This window comes from Rhinoderma darwinii, chromosome 7 (assembly GCF_050947455.1).
Source record: "Rhinoderma darwinii isolate aRhiDar2 chromosome 7, aRhiDar2.hap1, whole genome shotgun sequence".
NCBI lineage: Eukaryota > Metazoa > Chordata > Amphibia > Anura > Rhinodermatidae > Rhinoderma > Rhinoderma darwinii.
The window spans coordinates 33,282,960-33,305,284 of record NC_134693.1 but is presented as its reverse complement, the minus strand read 5'-3'; the positions used below and the strand labels follow the sequence as shown (position 1 = coordinate 33,305,284).

At 42.4% G+C, this 22,325-nt stretch overlaps 1 protein-coding gene across 1 annotated transcript in view; it reads left to right on the top strand.

Moving 5' to 3' along the window:
* Positions 1 to 550: 550 nt before the first annotated feature.
* XPR1 (xenotropic and polytropic retrovirus receptor 1) overlaps positions 551 to 22,325 on the top strand; it is a 108,706-nt gene continuing 86,931 nt past the window's right edge. The window contains exons 1-2 of the mRNA XM_075833135.1: positions 551 to 950; positions 21,146 to 21,197. Coding sequence (XP_075689250.1) covers positions 882 to 950; positions 21,146 to 21,197 — 121 coding nt within the window. The 5' untranslated portion in view covers positions 551 to 881. The remainder of the gene's footprint in view (positions 951 to 21,145; positions 21,198 to 22,325) is intronic.

Below are 22,325 nucleotides of genomic sequence, written 5' to 3'. Positions count from 1 at the left end.
TTGGCCGAAATGGCTGATTTTGCCAATTTCGTGTGACCATCATTTAAAAAATGTACATTATCGATTGCTCTTGATAGCCGGTGGCAGACTTCTACCAGGTTGGAAAAATATACACGTGATTGGTTGAAACTACATTCGGCCGATCATCCGCCACTTGCCCTGGCCTCAGGAAATCTATTTTATTACTGTTGCTGATCCCACTGACGATTGATCACATTGCGGCCAATCATTGTCTTACATTGGAGAGATCATACAATGATTATAGAACACAGCTCAGGATAAACAACAAGGCTCAACCTCATCGCAGCCAAAAAAAGGTTTGAAAACAAGTGGGCGGGGAAAATATTAGCCACGCCTGCTTAGTATCGCAGCGAATGGTTTGCCTGTAGAGGGACAGAGGCGTGGATCCGACATAAGCACCCTCCTATGCAAATATCTTTCATTCTGTTTGAAGCAATGCTGCAGAATAAACCACGCCCACTTTATCGCTATTCCATTCTATTGCTACGGGAGGTGGTTTCCATGACACTGACGTTGTATGGAGGTGGGAACTGCGCAGGCGCAGTGGGAGTTTTGGCAAGATGGCGGCGGGGCCAGTGAGGAGGCAGAGCTGGGAGATGCTGTGAAACAGCCAGAGGAGCAGACAGCGGCGTCAAAGGCAGCAGGACCGCTACACGAAGCTGACACGGCGGTACGTCTACGGGCTCAGAAGAAGGGTTCACAACACGCTGACACAGCCCGGGAAGCTACCGGACAGTGCGGGACACATGAGCCGGAGCAGTTCCCGGGAACCACCGGTAGCCGCGGCGGCGGCGGAAGAAGAAGAAACAGCCGGCGGTCCTTGAGGGCCAGGAACGGGCCCTTGAGGGCCCAGGCTCAAGATGAAGTTCGCAGAGCATCTGTCCGCTCATATCACCCCGGAGTGGAGGAAACAGTACATCCAATATGAGGTGAGGGATGGGGGATGGGGTGTATATATGGTTCTTGTAGTTCCACTGCTAGACAACCATGGAGATATGACATCTGTATCTTCTTCATAGCCTTCACTGGGGGACCAATGTGTGAATGAGATTTGTTTCTAATGTATCCTAATGGCTAGCGGATTGCAAAATGTGTCACTATATTCCCTCTGAGGATCTTTACCTGGTGAACGTGTCGCACCGCCTACGTGTGAGCAGTGCCCGCGCCTGTCCTGGCATGTAGTAAAAGTAACACACTTCTAATAATCGCCATATCTGCTACTAATAACTTGATTGTACAGCGCCGCGGAATAATGTTATCAATAAAGTTTATTCAAATGAAGTGATATATACATATAATAACCAGTGTCCATATCTTATTATATAGATCCCCCTCATGCCCTGCGCTCAGCCCAGTAAACATGACCACAGAGGCTGATCCCACCGTCACCTGTCTGGGTACAGTCTCATTGTCCTGTGGAAATCTGTTCCCTACGATTGTTACAATTTCCCATGATCTTTTTGCTCCGTCTGATGGAGATAGATGAGATGAACGATCTGGTATTCATATGTTAGGGCACCTGTAGCTATTCCGGCGCCGCTTATCACCTTTTTTTCAGATTGATTTGGCACTGTCTGTGTTTCCGAGAATCCGTATAAATATTAATAATGATTTGCTTACCTTAGTTCTCAACTTCTGTATTACTTGCTGGCATAACGGCTGATAGTAGAGGTGTAATGTCATTACACCCTGTGAGAAGGACACGCCGAGATTATGAGCAAGCCGATTATCAAAGCACCTAATCGGCCAATGCAGACAAGGTGGGAGAAGAGGTGTGACGGCTGCCCACGAGCCCTCCTGCCAGGGGCATCTGCTTTGTGCTCGCTCTGCTGAATCAGCGATTTCATAAAAGCCTCAGCCTATTGTCAGCGCGGTGCATAAGTGGCCTACAGGTCCCTAAGACGGGACGTCTGGCCGTATGTCACATTGGAGATTCTATTAGAGGTTTATAAACGGTCAGCTGGATAATTGACGGAGAGGTTGTTTTGTTATGACAGCGGAGTGACTGGTACACACCTGTCTGACTGTCATCCCTGAGAAGTCACCTCTGATAAACCATTGTTTATATACAATCCCCTAATATTTCCCTATTAGCCAGATCGCTTGTTTTACAGGTTCAGTACCATTTTCCCTGTCTGCGTTCACATAAATGGTACCTCGACAGTGCCAAAAATCTGATTGCCATACAGCGCCCCTCATTTTATAGGCTAAAAATTCTACTGCTGGTAAAACGCGTGAGTTTAATAATAGGAAAATAATAGGAAATTCTTATAGACCCAATTTCCATCATTCAACCAGAGAATTGAGTCCGATCTGTGTCCAACTTGTGTGGTTCTCCAGAACTACAGCTACAAATCAAGGCATGCTGGGATTTGTAGTTTTGTAACAGTTGGGGAACGCTGATCCAGATGAGTAGTTATTGGTTGAGGTTTGTAAAGCCCTGGGATTGTCTTGATAAATCTGGGGACTATAAAATAATTTGGGCACGTCCGGTTTTCAGACTAATAGAAGATTTCTACGGATGTGAAACATTGGGATTGTTGCTGTAGAGACGGAGATCAGCGTTATGGATGATCATTTGTAGTTGGATCAGTGATCCCATATGAAAAGGAAATAATTAGAAAGTACTGATGTATGGCTGGGAATTATGGTAAAAGGGCTACGTAAATACTGTACATCGCCACAGTCTATATCCGTGCAATGTGAAGATAATCACCTGTAAGTGTCCGCTCTTTAGTTGCCTCTTCTGATTTCTAGTTGGATGTTTGAGGAAAATCTGAGTGGTTCCCATCATGGCTGCGATAACATGTCCTACAGGGCTGTCACCCAGCTTTCCCAGACGTCTGAAAGGCATAGCTGCCAAAGTGACAGATCCAATGCTGTATGACAAGGCTGAGCTGCCAATCCCGATTATGGGAAAGCTGGATGACCATACTATTCTTTTGTTATGTAACAATCAATATTGTATTGCTATGTAAATTAAGAGTGCTTGTGGGGGGTTATTTATTTCCCATCCATCTTTTCCTCTTCTTTGTTATATCCCTTGTCCTTGTTGCTGGAATGTTTTGTGACCCTTTAGATTCGGGCAGAGTGCCATCCTCGTATAAAGTTTGGGAATGGGCATCAATAGGATTCTTTTGTTTGTATGTTACACATCAGGTGGGAGGCACGGGGCCATAAGGATGAGATTGTGAATCGGTATTTAGAAGACAATGTGCCATTTGCTTGTGCCTGATGCTTTATAATTCTATTTAATGTGTATATCGAGGTTCTGTACAAGACCACACCAGTCTATACCAAAGGTTACAGAAAGAGGAACAGAAACTGTGCAAAATATATTGTCTTCTTACTTGACCGAGGATCTCGAAGCGTCTTTCCATATATGATCACCCAGAATAATTAGGAATCTGGTAGGACAGGGGCCTCCAACCTGTGGCTGACTAGCTCTTGCAAAACTACAACTCCCAGCATGCTCTAATATATGTAAGGACATTGCATCTAATGGGATGCACTAATATATATATTTACATTTACACATGAATATGTTCAGAGCAGGAGTCTGTGTTCTGATTATTGCTGTTACTGAAGCGATCTGTAGCAGTACATGGCTCTAGCCAAATAGATGAGATGGTACTAGTTGTTTTTTTTATTAAGGGTGATTGTGGACATACAAAGACCAGTAAAGAGAATTGGGCTCATTGCTACCGATGTGGAGTCATCTGGAATGAAATGTAGTTATTAGAGAAATGTATCCAACCTCTTTTCTTGTGGGTTGTTACTGATCGCTGTCCGGCACGTTGGTACGTTCTGTAAGCAGACCATCGGGCGTGGACAAAATGATTGTGATAAATTGTTTTGTTCTAATCTGTCGTTCCCTGATAAAAGCGAATATTGTATCTTCTTTTTAATAGCAGAATTCATTACACCATGTCCAGTTTAGTTCTAATGATAAATGGCAAATCAATTTCATTCCTAGCCAAGTTTATTGTGCTGCTCGGTCTCTACATTGGGGAAGTAATGGAAATAAATATCTTATTCAGAAAAAACAAAGCATAGGGTTAAAGCAAAGCACATTGATAGGTCTTCTCTTTTCAGGCCTGGGTGGATGCGTGGCACAATGCGCCTAGAAATTTGCCAAAGGTGCCTAACTTTTTAGGGTGATGTCTATGAACGTTCTGCTTGGCCACTAAACAGTATCAGACTGGCTTCTGGTGATTTGCTCATTCTTGGTACATGTCTGGTTAGGGCCTCGCTCACATTACTTCTTAAATGGCAAGATCTATTATACCTGAATGGAAATGTATAGAAATTATGCGTCACGTTTGCATGCCATCCCCCCCCCCCCCCCCCCATAGAGATTTTTTTTTTACATTTATTTTTAGTCTCTTATTTTTCAGAAGTAATAACAAAACAAGTCATGGAGATTAATTGGAAAACACCGGAGCCGTTGGCATATGGCATATTACCAGCAATCATTGATCATTTAGTCAGAAGAATGGAGTATCAGCTGTGCTTTTCTGTTCTGCTATAATGGGATACAGTGCGGTTCACGAGGCCTCTGCACTGTGTGCTCTATAGGGATATGTAGGTTAAACCAAAAAGTCCAGGTGTTACATGGTGATTAGAGTTCAGTGATTTCCCATCTATTGCACCCTATTAGGGTGTATTCACACAGTGCAGTTTGGTGCCGTTTTTTGGTGTCGTTTTTGAAGCCACAACCAGAAGTGGATTAAAAAAAAAAAAAAGAGAAGTAGAATCTTTCCTATATACTCCCCCCTCCCTTTACGATCCACTTCGGGTTGTGGCTTCAAAAACTGCATAAAAAAAACTGTTCCAAAACTTCACTGTGTGAATAAGGCCTTAGGGTCTATTCACATGTTGAGGTGCGGTTGGAACTGCATTTAAAAAAAATAATAAATCATCTGAAAACAGCATGTGTTTTTACTATTATTTGATGCGTTTTTCAAACAGCAAATTGCGATAAAAACTGATGTGTTTTTTTTTTTTAAATGTGGCTCTAGCCGCACCGCAACATGTGAATGGACCCTAAGGGCGCATTCAAATGTTGAGGTGCGACTAAAACTTCATCCAAAACCCGCGTGTGTTTTTAACGTGATTTGATGCGTTTTTTTAAAATTTGTTTGTGCACCTCAACCGCAGTGTATACACCCTTAGTCAATGCGCACGATGCGTATTATGTGCGGCAAAAATCTCATGTCCACGCTGTGGTATTTTCCCGCACGTAAATTGACCCGCAGTGCATATTTTCGGAACCGCAGGATGTCCATTTATCCCTCGATTCTGCTTGCAAATTCTCTTCTTAGTTCAACAGAAATACACAGCAAAACCTGCAGCATGAAAACACAGCGATTTACGCAGCAAAACGTAAAAAACCGTATCGAAAGCTTTCGGTGCATTTTTTTTCCTGCAAATGTCTTGCGATTTTGCTGCGTGTTTTCCGCAGCAAATTATGCAACGTGTGCATGTAGCCTTAGGCCCTGTTCACACAGAGTTTTTGCAGCCGAAACTGCGGCAAAAACAGACTCCCATTGATTTCAATGAGAGGTGGAGGCATTTTTTTTCCCTGCGAGCAAAATGAAACGCTCGTGGGAAAAAAGCGACATGCGCTATCTTGAGGCGTTTTCCGCCTCAAAACCCTATTGAAATCAATGTTTTTTTTTGCCCCGATTTCTGACGCGTTTTCCGGCAAAAACGCTTACGCTTTTTCCCTTTTTGTCTGTTATAGAAATAGGTAAAGAAAACCGCCTTAAAAAAACACGTCAATAAACGCGTGTGGTGCAAAACCACTTCAATAAAACCGGAGCTGATATTTCCTGGCAGAATTTTGTGCCTGCAAAAAATCAGTGTGAACATACCCTTACAGTGAGCTGACAGAACGCATAGGACAGTCCCCGTTTATAGGACTGGAGATAATGTCCTGATGCGGGGGGATGATGAGATCATGAGAACACTTCTCTAAATATTTATTTATTATTCATTAGGGATTATTACAACAGTCAATATTTTCCTTCCTATACGGATCACCCAATGCAAAATAAATGTAGAAATCTAACCTTTGAATTCTAAAGTGCTGCCTAAATGGCCGTGTCCCCTCCATACTGCTCGGTTCTTCATCATAGCTGTCATGTTTGGTTAATGAGATCTGTGTCAGAGGAAGAGACAGAGCGCAGCGTACAGCTCAACGTTCAGCTTTATGTTTTAACACTGCACCTTCCCCACGTAGGAGCCATTAATGCAATTCTACCATCGGCAGGGTCAGAGGTAATAGTCCGGCTTCCCCCAGTCTCCCGGCAAGGTAGTGATCTTCACCGGTGTAGATCAGGGCATGAATCTGCCGGCGCTCATCCGCTGTGCTGCTTGGCGTGTACGTGTTCTCCTCTATTTACCCAGTAAACCAGCTCCCAGCTTCTTATCTATCAGGGAAGCCATCGTTTTATCTATTAATCTCAGGCCTAATGAGCAGAATGGTGAAATATGCATTGTCTCGGGCTGGTCTGTGTTCAGAAAGGTGCAGCTTTAATGACTATACTGAATTATTGGCTACTTTGTTTTAATTGCTGGGAAGTTGCCAGAAGTTGACTGTACCGTCGGTGCGCTCTTGACTTAACGCTGTGTTCAGTGGGAGTGCCTGTCCTTTGTGTCTCTTACATTGACTGTGAAGGCCATTTCACCACATTATCCTTTTCATGGATTTTGTTCTCCGTCGTGCCTTTTATGGGTTCCATGTGCTCTTGAAGGGGGAAACTAATTAGCTTTTTTTGCAATGTCTGATGGGGATAAATCAAGATTTATTTTAAAGACCATTGATTAAATATATGTGTGAGGTTATTGATATCCGTATCTGTTGTGGCAAAAATTATTTTCGGCATTTTTTTTTTTTATCCCTAAAAGCAATTTAAATTGATAAAAATAAGTTGTACGTGACCGCTATATTTGCTTCTATGGCGACGATATTTTCAGCCTGGTAGTGACCAGCAACACGTTACCTGCCACTTTAATTCTATGATAGGACTGGCTTTGCAGGGTCAGGCGCTCGGGTCGTCAAGGAGTGATATGGCTGCCAAGGAGAATTCATGGATGGGGAAGACTATCCCGACCGGCAATACAGCAGCGCCTGTTGAATGTTATTTTAAAGGAGGGGGTGATTACTGATAACTCCATCCAGATTTTGAGTCCTTTGAAGAACTACTGCGCAGGTTTAGATTGTGGAGTTTTGTAGTTCATCATACAGTGCTGGTATCACTTGGTTAATGGTCGTTTTGGTTGAAAAAAAAAAAAAAATGCATCAAAACTGTACTTTGTGAACAAGACCTAAAGCTGGCCGTATACATCAAAATCTGGTCGGCCAAAATGCTTTAATTGTGCCAATCATCCATTGTAATATTTACACAGCGATCAGCGACTGAGACCGCGCGTGCATGGCGTGTTTAGACTGTTACGGCCAATTGGTCGCTACTTTGTGCAAGCATGTTCTGTTTTTCTTTACCTCTTCCTTTATTTATTGTCCCTGATCTGCTGGCATTTGAGGGTCAGATATCAAAAAATTCAACGTATCATTGGTCACACGGTGGATTATTTTCATCAGATGGTTCACAGCACCTGAAATCTTTGCCTAAAGTAAATGCAAGTGAATGGGGTTTTGGATGTTGATTTACTGCAGATGTTTTTAGGGTTATGCTGTGGATGTTTTTTATACTTTAGGAGCAATACTGCCTTGTGTAAACACAATTTTAGGCCTCATTCCCACTTGTATCTGAATTGCGTGATTCGCGCAACAGCTGTCAAAAGGATGAATGTAAACCGAAAAGTACCACGTGCTTTTCTGTTTACACACATCCAAATGGAGTGTCATAATGATGGCGGCTGCGCGAAAATCACGCAGCCGCGCATCATATGCTGATGCCCCATGGAGCTGTTAAGTGGTTTTTGCGCACGCTCGTGTGAGTGAGGCCTTAGGCTATGTTCACACGGGGTATTTTGCCGAGTTTTTGGACGCGGAAACCGCGTCGCAAAACTCGGCAGAAACGGCCTGAGAACGCCTCCCATTGATTTCAATGGGAGGCGTCGGCGTCTTTTTCCCGTGAGCAGTAAAACTGCCTCGCAGGAAAAAGAAGCGACATGCCCTATCTTCGGGCGCTTCCGCCTCTGACCTCCCATTGACTTCAATGGGAGGCAGGAGAAAGCGTATTTCTCGCTGTTTTATGGCCGCGGGCGAAAAACGGCGCGATAATTGCCGCAAAAATCGGCGTGCAGGGAGAGGAATATCTGCCTCAAAGTTCCAAACGGAATTTTGAGGCAGATATTCCTCCCCCAAAATACTCCGTGTGAACATAGCCATATAGTAAAAGAAATTCATACTTACCCGGCCGTTGTCTTGGTGACGCGTCCCTCTCTTGGCATCCAGCCCGACCTTCCTGGATGACGAAGCAGTCCATGTGACCGCTGCAGCCTGTGATTGGCTGCAGCGGTCACATGGTTTGCAACGTTATTCAGGGAGGCCGGACTGGAGGAAGAAGCAGGGAGTTCTGGGTAGGTATGAACGTCTTTTTTTTAAAAAAAATTTTTTTTACAGGTTGATCTATATTGTGGTCGGAAGTCACTGTCCAGGGTGCTGAAAGAGTTACTGCCGATCGTTTAACTCTTTCAGCACCCTGGACAGTGACTATCTACGGACGTCGCCTAGCAACGCTCCCGTAATTACGGGAGCCCCATAGACTTCTATGGGCCTGCCCGTGCCGTAATTACGGCCTGAAATAGGACATGTTCTATATTTTTCAACGGCACGGGCACCTTCCCGTAAGCATACGGGGAGGTACCCGTGGCCAATAGAAGTCCATGGGCCCATAAAAATGTGCTGTATTTACGGCCCTTTTTACGTTCGTGTGCATGGGGCCTTACTGACAACTCTGCATCTATGGGGGACTGCAGTGTAATATTCGGCATCCGAAGGAACATATTGAAAAATAAGCGGCATGTGTGCAGGAAAACATCCATGTAGAGTAACATTAGTGAAGTGTTTTTTATTTGTTCCATACAGACAATACGTAGCAACATCAACGTGCTCAAGTGTTTGTCAGTTATTTTACATAAGCCAAGGTGACCTTTTTATGTTTTTTGAAAAGTTTGAGTGGTTAAAGTCATCGATAATTGTCACTTCTATTTTCTGTTACCGTGGATCCAAGGTCGTCTTATTTATGGGAGAGGGTTGTACATTGTGTATGTCTGATCATACAAAGCCAAATTCTGCTGCTTGACCTGTGGGTCAAGGATTAACATCTGTTAGGGCTGGCAGGTGTGTGTGGCAATACCTCGAAGGGCTTATTTAGACGAACGTGATATACGTCCGTGCAATGCGCGTGATTTTCACGTGCCTCGCACGGACCTATGTTAGTCTATGGGGCCGTGCAGACTGTCCGTGAGTTTCACGCAGCGTGTGTCCGCTGCGTAAATCTCACGACATGTCCTATATTTGTGTGTTGTTCGCGCATGACTTCAATGGCTGCCAGAAAATAACGCAGCCACGCATCATATGGAGCTGTTATGGACCTTTTGCACGCGCAAAACGCACACGCTCGTGTAAATCCGGGTTCACGTTGGGCTTCTTGGCATAACTGTTTTCATATGACACTTATGCTGTGATTGACAGCGCAGTCTTGTGTTTATCGAGGACTAGGTTGCAGTACTGCATGTGAACGCCATACGTGATGAACGCCACACCCAGAGAATGCTGCAGCTTGAATTAACCACTTAGGGCTTATTCACATGGGGCTGTCAAATCTTGGTTTATTGCCGCAATCACTTCAAAATGCTGCGATTTAACTACACCATGTGAATAGGCTCATACATGATCTAAATCTGTTCCAAGACCCCAGCTCTAAATTCTATAATATGGGAATAAGAATTCCTATTCCTTACAGTTGGCCGTACATAAAAGTCGACTTATCCTGTTTATTTTGGCTTTCTCATCTGTATAAAATGCATTTGGGTAGCTCTGTCTGATGAGAAGGTTGTGTTTTTATAGTCTGGGTTATGTTAACAGCACTATGTGTTTTCATTAGCAGTTCAGTTTTTATATTGCTGCGTATGACTCCACGTGTTTATTCATTGTACAGAGATAAGTGAGTATACACAGAGTAGTGCCGATAAATCAGTCCATCTAGTTAGGTAAAATATATAGGGAAGAAGGTGCGGCACCAAATAAAACACCCCCTATAGAACTAGAGTGATTGAAGGCCTCGGAGGAAGATGCATAAAATGATTGATCCAAGAAGCCAGCAATGATATTCTGTAAAAGGCAGAGGTCCCGCGGGATGGAGTATTGATCAGAGGTGATGGGCTGTAAGTGTACTGGTAAGTCTCATTTCTCTCCGGCTTTGTTTGTGAGTGAAATGATGATATAGTAAGCTGCTTGCTAGAGATGTTTATCCATGTGAGGAGCAATGTGCCCAATAAATCACCATCAAAAAATATCTGAAGATATGGAAACGAATCACTGAGTGAATGCTAGAATGCAGAACAGAGGTGTTGTGGCTCTATGAAACTATAATTCCCAGCATGCTATGGAGACTATAGACTATTGGGGGTTGTAGTTTTAGGGTATGTTCACACGCTTAACAAAAAACGTCTGAAATGACGGAGCTGGTTTCAGAGAAAACGGCCTCTGATTTTCAGGCATTTTTGAAGCTGAAAATGAAGCTTCTTTTAATTTGGAGCTTCTTTTGTGGCTTCTTTTCAGGCTTCTTTTGAAGTCGTTTTACGCTCCGTATTTTAAAACCACGGCGTAAAAAGGCGCCCCGTATGCGCTAAATGCTGTTTTTCCCATTGATTTCAATGGTCAGATGTTTGTAGGCGTTGAGCTTCCGTTTTTTTCAGGCGGTTTTCAAGGTGTAAGCGCCCCGTAATACGCCCGAAAACACTGCGTGTGAACATACCCTAACAATAGCTGGAGAGCTACAGATTGCAGAAGGCAGCCATGTCATTTAGAATCGGTGGTGATTATGTGTAGAGAATTGGTAGTATCTGGAAACCGTGTGATATGGTCTAGTTATTGAGAAGGTACCGGCCTGCTTTGATGCTTACATTCGGCCTCTGTTATCAGTGCTCCTGGTTGGAGTCGTCCCCCTCTGTATCATTTCCATTCTTCCATTTATATGCATTAATAAAAAGTTACCGTAATTGTTTGCCGAGGCGCATCTCTAATAATGATTTGTAAAAAGCAGGATGTCTGGGATTGTGTCTGAAAGCCTCCTTTTTTTTATGTTATGTCGAAGCGTGGGAATACAGAATACAATGACAGTGGGGACATGTAGAGTGACAAACGGCATAAGAGATACCTGGGAGTGTTGAGAATGACTGGACTGTTCCAGCGCGGCTCGGGTGGTTACTCCTTCCGCCTGTATGACCTCTATAAAAGGAATGACTTCAACATAACGGGGCTATTTGGTATAACCGGTCACTATAGGAAAACCAAGCTGTTCACTTGACAAGGGGACAGATGTATTGATCATGGCAGTCAGGGTTTATTGTGCTCAGATTATTATTGGCATTGCACGCACCATATTGTACAATGTCACATTTACAACAGATTCCTATAGTGTAATACATAAGTGCCGGTTTTATACTCTACATTTTAAGAAATATGGCTCATATACAAAACCTATAATCATTTTTTATTTTTTTTTAATGCTTGCCATAGAAGTAAAGAATGGGACACGATAAGGTCATTTTGATTCGGAACGCAGGGATCATACGTGAAAATATATAAAAATTTTGTGTAAACTAAATGCTACATTTGTTGCTTTTACCGCAAACAGAAAAATGTTCAAACAACACAGTGATTCAACTAATGGAGCCGATTTCCGACAGTCCGAACTAATAGATCATTAATGATTCGACCAATATCGTGTCTATGGCACGAAAAACTATGTCCAGCATAGGACTCATGGCAGTCTGTACACACCACATGGGCGAGTCCTTACGGCTCCATACTATGGAGTTGTAAGCACTACATGTGTGTCTGTATTATACACTACCCTGTATAACCGCTCAGTACATTATGGAGCCGTAATATGGCAGGGAGCTTAAGCCCTCCGACAAATTAAAATATTTGGTAGGTTGAGTTTGTTTGGGTGTCCAAAAGGGCTGCTGTTCTTTAGTCTGGGTTCCCAAGGTGTGGTCAAAATGCGTGTTGTTTTTTTTTTTGTTTTTTTGCTGCAACGGCTATTGCGTCAAAGAAATGCCTTTTGACCGCTCCATGTGAACCCAGCCATAAGAAATATGACTAATGGTACTTGAAGCCGTGCGCGCTGTTTCTCTTTAATAATCCTTTCACAATTTACTTGGACAGATGAGCAATTGTGACCCTTCACACAAAACTCCCAAGATACAAAGTATTCTAATTTATGCAGATAGAAATATTGATTTAAAAGCCTAAATTCAGGTGCCCCCTGTGTGTGTAATTCCATGGAAAATAGAAAGCATCAAATTTGGTTATTTGACCCTGCAAAGATTATTCTAAATCGTTGTCTCCGGCATATATCTTGCCGATACAGGGTAAACTCCTTATGGGGGAGGGGGGCACTGTTTTTGGTTTTTTACCCCTTTTGAAAAAAATGACCGTTACATTTTCAGTTTAGATCCATGACCTTGGGCAGCTCACTTCTGTAGTTTACATTTTAGATTGTTCGCTTTTAAGGTTGAAGGCTGTTGCTGCCTCAGCGTGCGTGTAACCACTCGCTACGCCGTCTGGATGGAGCAGCAAGAAGAAATCCTTTGTCTCCTTGTATGTGATAAGCTGTCATGTGGATAAAGGATGAGCTAAAATTCAGATCCCTTATCTGTTCCAAATTTTAAGATCACGCACCATTTATAGTTTTAATATCCTTTACTTTTATTGTATAATATAGGATGAATAGGTGATTCCTGTTTCTGAAACAAGTTCTTTAGTGGGTACTTTGCAATAAAAATTCGATTTTGATTTTAGGATAATTTTATTTATCCTTGATTTACAATTATTGGCCATATTTCTTACACTTTTTAAACCAGTAGACCTCTTTTTTACACAGTGTTCTAAATGCATGTAAAATAAAATGTCCAATGTTAGATACGTTCTAAATGATGGTTTTTATAAGTGCATTTTTGGTGACATTTTAATTTAGTGACAATAAGTACATGCGGATTTCCTAGTGTTTTGTAAGTCCTGTAGAGAATCCTAGAAAAGAGGTGAACCCGAAGTCATGCTGGGTTTTGAAAATACCCTACGAGCCAAAATGATGTGTACGTAGGATTACTCAAATTTTGTGTTTTATAATTTTTCTTTATTTTTTCGTCTATGTTCACATTTTGTTGCAGATTTTCAGTTCGGACTTGGGGGGGAGGGGGTCGTAGTGTATTACAGTAGCAGTAAAGGGGATGAGATTTGAATCTCATCCATACGCTGCAGAAATTGACCGGCGGTGCAGATGTTCAAATCCGCAGAATGTTAATTTTTGCTGCGGAGAGATTGTGTATTTGTCGCAGCTTTTCCCCATAGATCTCCATAGGGAAGTGAAAATGTGCATCAAATGTTGTTTTTTTTTTGCTGCAGGAAAATCTGCGTATCAGCAGCAAAAACCTGAAGTAGAAAACACCCTTCACTATTTACACTGGCCTCACTTGATAACGTTTCATCCCATGTGACCTCTTCTGCCAATCGCGATGCAGTGTTCACAGGGCATGAAATGTCATCATAGGTGTACGGGGGAGTGCAGGGATGCGTCGCTATGGGACCGTCAGGGGTGGTAAGTGCCTCCTCCCTTTTTTCTTTTTTTCTTTTTTTTTTTTTTTTTTTTTTTTTTTATCCTTCGATGCTCCGTCAGAGAAACCCATGAATGGAAAGCCAAACTGAAACCATAGCTTCCGTTTTCATTACCATTGATTTAAACGTAACGCTTCGATTGCAATTGGTTTCCGTTCCGTAAGGTTTCAGTTTTCTTTGCTATTGTTTTGGCTAATGGAACGGAAACCATCACCATTATCAATGGTAATGCAAACTGAAATTATATAGTTTCCGTTTCTTTCCGTTCATGGGTTCCTCCTCCGGAAAGGTCTAACGGAAGCCATGGACAGAAGCCCGACGTTGATGTGAACACAGCCTAAGCTGTAGTATATTTTCTTGTATTTAAATGATTTGTCCGCTCCAATTGTTTATTAGTCAGGGGTGTCCAGTACTGGAATTTGTTCATGTAGTGATATATTACCCTTCCGTGATAGTTTCCTGTTCTGGAGCAAGGATCTCTATTTTGTCACTGATGCGCTTCACTTTCTAGTCCTTTTAATGACTTCTTGTTTTTGTTCTGCTCCTTGTCAGTCAAGAGCCGCCTGGCGCTGGGTTATAAGCAGAAAGGAAATGACCGGTTAATTTGTAAGGTTTCTCCGGGAGCGCGAGTGTTACACAGAGGGACTGGACTGGAATATTCATTGATCCAGAAGATGGTACAACCTTCAGTAACGTATTTGTAGATTATACATTGAAGCCTCATATAGGGCAGGTTGTTCAAGATGTTGTACCAATGTCTGCTAGTCCTTGATCTGTCTGTTATTTGTCTTTGTTTTGCGAGTACTAACCAATAATGAACAGTGATGACGTATTGATGTAGGACTGATGGTAATTTGTTCCGTTGGTTACATAGTTTGTACGGTTGAAAAAAGACACATGTCAATCAAGTTCAACCAAGGGATGGGAAAAGGGAAGGTAAAAATTTCTACACAAAGGAGCGAATATTTTTTTGTTCTAGGAAATTATAGAAGCCATTTTTAAGCCATCTACTGTCCCTGCTGTGACGGCTCCTGCGGTGACTATTCCATAGATTCACCGTTCTCACAGTAAAGAAGCCTTGTCGCCTCTGCAGGTTGAACCTTTTTTTTCGACAGATGGAGGGAGTGCCCCCTTGTTTTTTGAGGGGGTTTTACATGGAACAGGATTTCACCATATTTCTTGTATGGGGCATTCATATATTTATATAAGTTAATCATGTCCCCCCTTAGTAGTCTTTTTTTTAAGGCTAAATAGGTTTAATTCTTCAAATCTTTCCTCATAACTTAGATTCTCCATGCCCCTTATTAGCTTCGTTGCTCTTCTTTGTATTTTTTCCAACTCCAAGGCATCCTTTCTATGAATTGGAGCCCAGAACTGAACTGCATATTCTAGATGAGGCCTCACTAATGCTTTGTAAAGTGGTAATATTACATCCCTGTCCCGCGAGTCCATGCCTCTTTTTAATACACGACAATATCCTGCTGGCCTTTGAAGCAGCTGATTGACATTGCATGCTGTTAATTAGTTTATGATCTACAAGTACCCCCAGATCCTTCTCAACAAGTGACTCCGCCAGTGTAGCTCCCCCTAGGACATATGATGCATGCAGGTTGTTCGTACCCAAGTGCATAACTTTACATTTATCTACATTAAACTTCATTTGCCAAGTGGACGCCCAAACACTTAGTGTGTTCATATCCGCTTGAAATTGACGAACATCTTCCATAGACTGAACTATATTGCATAGCTTGGTGTCATCTGCAAAAATAGAAGTAGTGCTATTAATCCCATCCTCTATATCATTAATAAATAAGTTGAATAATAGTGGTCCCAGCACTGAACCCTGGGTACACCACTTATTACCGGGGACCATTCAGAGTAGGAATCATTGACCACAACTCTCTGGATACGGTCCTTGAGCCAATTCTCAATCTAATTACAAACTATTCTTTCTAAACCTATAGTCTTTAATTTACCCATTAGACATCTATGAGGTCCAAAAACACTATATCCACAGTGGCCCCTCTGTCTAGGCGTCTGCTCACCTCTTTATAAAAAAGAGGTTGGTAAAGTGAACAAAACCAGTTTACATCTATTCTCAGAAAATTTCCGAATATAGTACCGGATGGCGTAAAATACTTTTTCTTTATTTCATCCATGTAACATCAGCAATACACCGCATCAGAAGCACGACTATGACGCTACGTTTTTCCCTCAGTCTCTAGATGTTGTTTTGTTACTCCACTTTGGTAAGCAATTCTATTGTATTCAAAGCAGTTTTACATTGAAAAATATGAGAGCATCCGTCTGATTCTGAGACCTCTTTGCATCTCTAGTCTCCTTGAGAATTATTAATCTTCATACTCTTACAGAAATTTGTTTTGTGTATCCGACTAATTTCATTTGTTATATCTGTCCAATATCTGACCAACTTTTGACATCTCCATATTAACTGTATCTATTTAGAATCGGGTGAGTCACATTTAGGACAATTCAAAGAATCAGAATATCCTATTCTGTGTAAAAAGTATTTGGAGTAAGGGTATGTTCACACGGCAGCGTCCGTAACGGCTGAAATTACAGGTATGTTTTCAGGAGGAAACATCCCCGTAATTTCAGCCTTAACGGCATGTGCAGGCGCTTGAACGCCGCGTCTATTACGGACGTAATTGGCGCTGCTTTTCATTGGAGTCCATGAATAAGGGCTCCAATTACGCCCCAAGAAGGGACAGGTCACTTCTTTGACGCGGGCGTCTATTTACGCGCCGTCATTTGACAGCGGCGCGTAAATATACGCCTTGTGTGAACAGACAAACGTCAGCCCATTGCTTTCAATGGGCAGATGTTTGTCAACGCTATTGAGGCACATTTTTCGGACGTAATTCGGGGCAAAAACGCCCGAATTACGTCCGTAATTAGTGTGTGTGTGAACATACCCTAATAAAGGCGATGTGTTAACAAAAATGTAGTAATTTTATGTGCCCCTCTTAAAATAACCTTGTGTGAAATTTTGTAAAATCGTGTCCATCCCTCATCTGAGATGATACCCAAATCTTCGGTCCATTTTAGGACGTTAACTAATAGATATCTGTTGAGATTTTTTTTAACCATCAGTCGTATATATCTTAGAGATAAAACCCTTATTATTCATTTAAACAGGTTTTGTAATACGTTTGCATTCCAAAGTCAAGTGTCTATTGCTTAAAATAAAGTCCACAGTAATAGTAAGTCCTTGTGAGCACTCAACATTTATTATTATTATTATTATTATTATTATTACTATGTACTGTATGTATTATTGGGAAGGCTTAGTGACAACCAATATGGTCTCCATTACAGCTCTTAAGGGGAGTTCACATTGAGTTTTTTGACGCGGAAACCGCGCAGCAAAACGTGCCAAAAAAACGGCTCGTAAGAAAAAGAAGGGGCATGCCCTATCTTCGGGCGTTTAACGGAATTTTGAGGCAGATTTTCCTCCTGCAAAAAACTCTGTGTGAACCCAACCAGAACAAGCCACAGCCACATACGGTATCGGAGGGACGTAAGATTGAAGTTTGGATTTTTGAGGCTAATGGCCAATTCAGTCTATATAAGAGCTATCAATTCATTACCTATTGACTGGCTGCTGATTCATTTTCTGAATCTCTACCTGCATTGGATACATAGAAAAGTCAAGGCATGCAGCGATAACACAAGCATGGTTATATTTATTTACAGCGAGATGACATTTGGAATCATGTTTTCTATTAAATTCAAACTATGCGTTATAAGAGCTCATGCACACGACTTTAATAGATCTGCCATAGCGGTCCATGAGGCATCTACTGTACCCCCTGTGCCTCCTAATTCATATAGAGGTTGTTTCTGTGATGGCATGTTACATCCGACTCCGAATGTCAGAAACACCCTGGAAAAACGCTATCCTAAAATAATGTATTCGCTCTGGGCTGCTCGTGCATCTGCCTAGGGCAGTTTAATGTTTGCCTAATAAGTCACAGAAGCAATTCCAATAGTTTTTTTTTTGGCCTTTCTTTGCTACATCCTCAGGCTAGCCAAATTCTGTATTTCCGGATTGTTCCAAAATCCAGTTTGCATTCTGAGGTGTATGAATGTATGAGAAACATGTGGAGCGCAGGAAAGACTTGATGCCATTTGTTTATGTCCCACACATGCGATTTTTCTGCTGAAAAAAAAAAAAGATCACCACTAAATAGAAGTTCAAGTTGTTCTTTAATTAACAGGAATCTGTCAGTAGTTTTGACCCCTCAAAACTTCTGCCAGTGCTATATATAGAGGACTGGGAGAGCAGTGTATTTATACCCGGGTTAAACGTCATGCAGGTTGCATTAACGAGAAATCCACGTTTTAATTTCCCCGGTACAGCGATCACAAGTGCTATATAGTAGGCCCCCAGTTTGCAGTACTCCGGGCTCTCTTCACTAAACTTCCCCTCCCCTCTGTTTTGAGTGACCGCTCTAGTGTCCAATCAGGAGACCCACTACAGTCGTCACTTAAAGCAAAGGGGAGAGGCTGGGAAGCGTTCATTGCAAAGAGCCGGGAGCGCTGCACGTGGAGGGGCCATCTCCGTTACACTTGTCATTTTGGAGACGACTTGAAATAAAGATATTTTATTTTTTTTATAAGAACTTTGCTTGTCCAAAATCTATCTAGCTTTTACTAATCTAGGTTTGGGGGAGGTGTATCATTAATGCCAGTGCTCCGCTTTTCTTTCTTAATCTGTTCTGGAAAAATGAGATCTCCACTGTGATTTGGTTTTGGCAACAAGGCCAGTTTTTCTGTTTCTATGAAGCCCAATGTATGTGTAGGTAAGGCTACATTCACACAACAGGAAATATGGCCGTGTGACGGGCGTTTTCAGAGCAGTGAAGTTCTATGGGTGTATTCACACGGCCGTTTTTTTTAAACGGCCCGTGAAAACTGTCCGTCAAAAAATAGGACGTCCTATTTTTTGGCGGTTTTCACGGCTCCCATAGAAGTCAATGGATCAGTTTTTTTTAACGCCCGTTTTTAAGGAATCAATTCTTGTAACTGCCGGTAAAAACTGATCCTGGATGAGGACTCCCTGGACACTGTGCGCTACTTTGAGCGCTGAGCCTTGGAAAGCCCTTTACATTACTGTTGGGCTTTCAACTACGGAGTCCACGGCCAGAGCATCGCAAGATCTCTGGCCAGGGACCCCGGTCTTATATGGACAGTTACGTCAAGAGGCTCCTCTGAAGCCCCATGTAGATGACACCCCACTGTAGATAGTGCCATTGTAGCACACTGTAGGAGTGGAATCCCAGCGGTCAGACCCCTCTCTGGCCAGGGATTCCCTTCCTGGAGAAACCCCTGGTGTCACTATCCATATATGCAGAATCCCCGGCCATAGCGCTGCTGACGCTCTGGCAGAGGATTCCGCTATTAGAAGAAGCCCCTGACGTCACTGTCCATGTATGGACAGAGACGTCAGGGGCTCAGTCTAGGAGCGGAATTCCCGGTCAGAGGGATTCCGCTCCTACAGGGGTGTGCCGTGCTATCTACATCGGTACTGTGGCACTATATGGGGGACATTGGCGCTAGCTACAGGGGCGACTGTGGTACTATTTGGGCACTGGCCCTATGTGGGCATTATCTACAGAGTGCACTATATACAGGGACTATGTACTTGGGCACTGTGGTGTTTGTTTATTGGGTTGGGACAAAAAAACCTGACAAATGAAACCCATCCAGTTTTTTCTTTTTTACCGGCCACGAAAATCGGTTCACAAACTGCCATTAAAAACGGACAGACGCACTGGAAATGGATGAAAATTTAGAGACCCACTGATACGAAATGGCCATGAAAATGATAGTTGATCAGTTTTTAATGGCAATTTTTTTTTCACTGTCATGTGAATGTAGCGTAATCCACCTGTCCAGTCTCTGATTCCGGGCGATGTCCCGATTGTAACTGTATCTGCGTCCCCCGGTCCCATCGATACACACCGGAAAAATTCTGCATGGAAATCGGGGCATGCTGTAGATTTTCAAATCTGCAGCATTCTCATTTTGTTGCGGAAATGCAGCAGATATTTTTACTCTTTTTTTTTTTTTTTTTTTTTTTTTTTTTTAGGTAGAAATCCGTGGAAAATCAGTGACAAAGTCCAAATGTAACACGTGCAGATTTGCAACACATTCGAGGCAAAATCTGTGGCAGTATACTAACACGATGCAGTCATATTGCGGTTTTTCCAGTACTTTGACCGCACTACTTGAATGAACCTAATGATGCAGCAGTATGGGAGAGATGAACCACTGCATGCCTAGAGTTGCGCTTCAGGGGTTTGGGAAAGCTGAGTGACCATGCCTGTGGGGCCCATAGTGGGGGTCAGCCAGCTTTTCTTGAGGCAGATATAACGAAGTGTTTGAATAGAATTTTCAACAGCAGGAGGACAAGTTCTGTATAATGGTGGTGTGTTATACTTGTGTATATACGTGTTAATTCTATCTGTTCAGCAACTGTATTACTATTGTTACTCTACCATGATGGTGCTGGGCATGCTCTACTGTTCCTCTTTTTTTATATTCATACTCCATACTGATCTCCATGAAGTATGTTACTCCCCAGGTTCTTCTTTCAAATGCCAGGGTGTTTTGGTGAGGTGTATACGAAGGGTGAATTCTCACGCTGAGGAATTGCTTTGGATTCCGCACCAAATATCCACAGGGTTTTACACTACAATACAGGCGGATGGGGTTTTAAAACCTCAATGCATATGTAGTGGGAAAAATCAGTGCAATATTAATAGGCCTGCAGATTTTCAGGACCGCATCATTCCAATTGTGTTGTGGATTTGTTGCAGATTTCCTCTGCAGATTGAACGGAATTGGCCTTCGGTACGTGTTTTTCGTTCCGCAGCACGTCCATTCCTGCTGCGGAAGGCGTACTGAATTCCTGCGTTTTTCAGAAGAGATGTCACCATCTCACAGACTTGAAAAAAACGCAGTAGTATCCGCACTATTTTCTGCAGTAAAAAACGCAGGAAATAATGCGATTTTTCCGCAGCGGAATGTCTGCTCATTTTAGTGGAAATGCTGCAGGAATTCTATTGCGTGTGGATTTAGCCCTTACAGTGAAATGTGCAGCGGGTGGATTTAGCCGATATGCACCCTGGTGAGTGTTGCCTCCTATCCTTCACGTGTGTATCCAACGCTTTACTGTTGATCATTTATCTAGTGTGATCAATCCACTACTTATCTTGTTGTACCTTTTTCACTGACTTACTGACACTTTTTTTTTTTTTTTTGTTTTTGTTTTATTTTTAGGCTTTCAAGGAGATGTTATATGCAGCCCAAGATCAGGCCCCATCTATAGAAGGTAAGACTCAATTAATCTTTGCTTTATCGATTAGAAGGAGATAAATCTTCGTTTATTGACTTTGACCCGTGTCCATGAAACTATGAATTATGTACTAAAGCGAGACCATTCACCATAATTTAACATGCCACATCCGCCATCCCTACACTATATAGACGGTCATTCTACAGATGGGACCATTTGTGCAGTTGATCATTAGTCAGTTTTAATGTATCTATGTTTATCAGTGACCGGACTATCCGCTGCTGCTTTAAAACTGTGGAGAATTTCATCAAGTATCTAAACATATGATGTCCTCTTCAGCAGTTGCCGGTGGGATCTACATAGAATGGCCATTTCATGTTTTAATGTTGTCACTATCTCACGATGCAAAAGATTTTGCTCTGGATTTATTGCTGAATTTCTCAATGAACTTTTATTGGATTTAAAGGGAAACCGGTCACCAGCATTTCACCTATTAAACCGACTATACCTGGTGGTAGTGGGTGAAAAATCATTTCTATATAACCTATAATTGTCTTCTTAGTCGGCTCTGTAGCTTTAGTATTTAGCTTTTTAGTGTTCCCACATCATATGCTAATGAGCAGAAAAGAGTCAGATCTTCATTTGAAAAGAGTCAAATCTTCGTTTGGAAACAGTCATATCTTCATTCCTCAAGTCTTTCCAAGTTTACCCCGCCTCCTTACTTTTGATTGACAGCTCGTCGCCTTCCCCCAGCACACACAATCCTGCGCTTGTGCATTGATGTCCTCTTCTGGTGTTTGCACACAAAGGGACACCGCATAATTACGATAAAAGGCGCAAAACGTTTGCAGACCGATATTTACAGTCGGAAGAGGAGTTTAGGAGCGGGGATAACGGCAATGAACTTTTTATAGCAGCGGCCAGTGAGGGAGAAGTAAAGTTCAATAGGTGAAATGCTGGTGACAGGTTCCCTTTAACGTGGATTTTCAGTGCCGATTTCTGTCCAGAAACTGGAAATGACATCATTCATGGGAGGAAGAACCGCTGTTCTGAGCACATTTGCTTGCTAGAAAGGAAGCTCAGCCCCGACCATGGCCAGATGGAGATGGAAGGCATGGGCGTCTTAATTTCCGCGGTCTTTCATTATTTCCACTTTCTCCACTT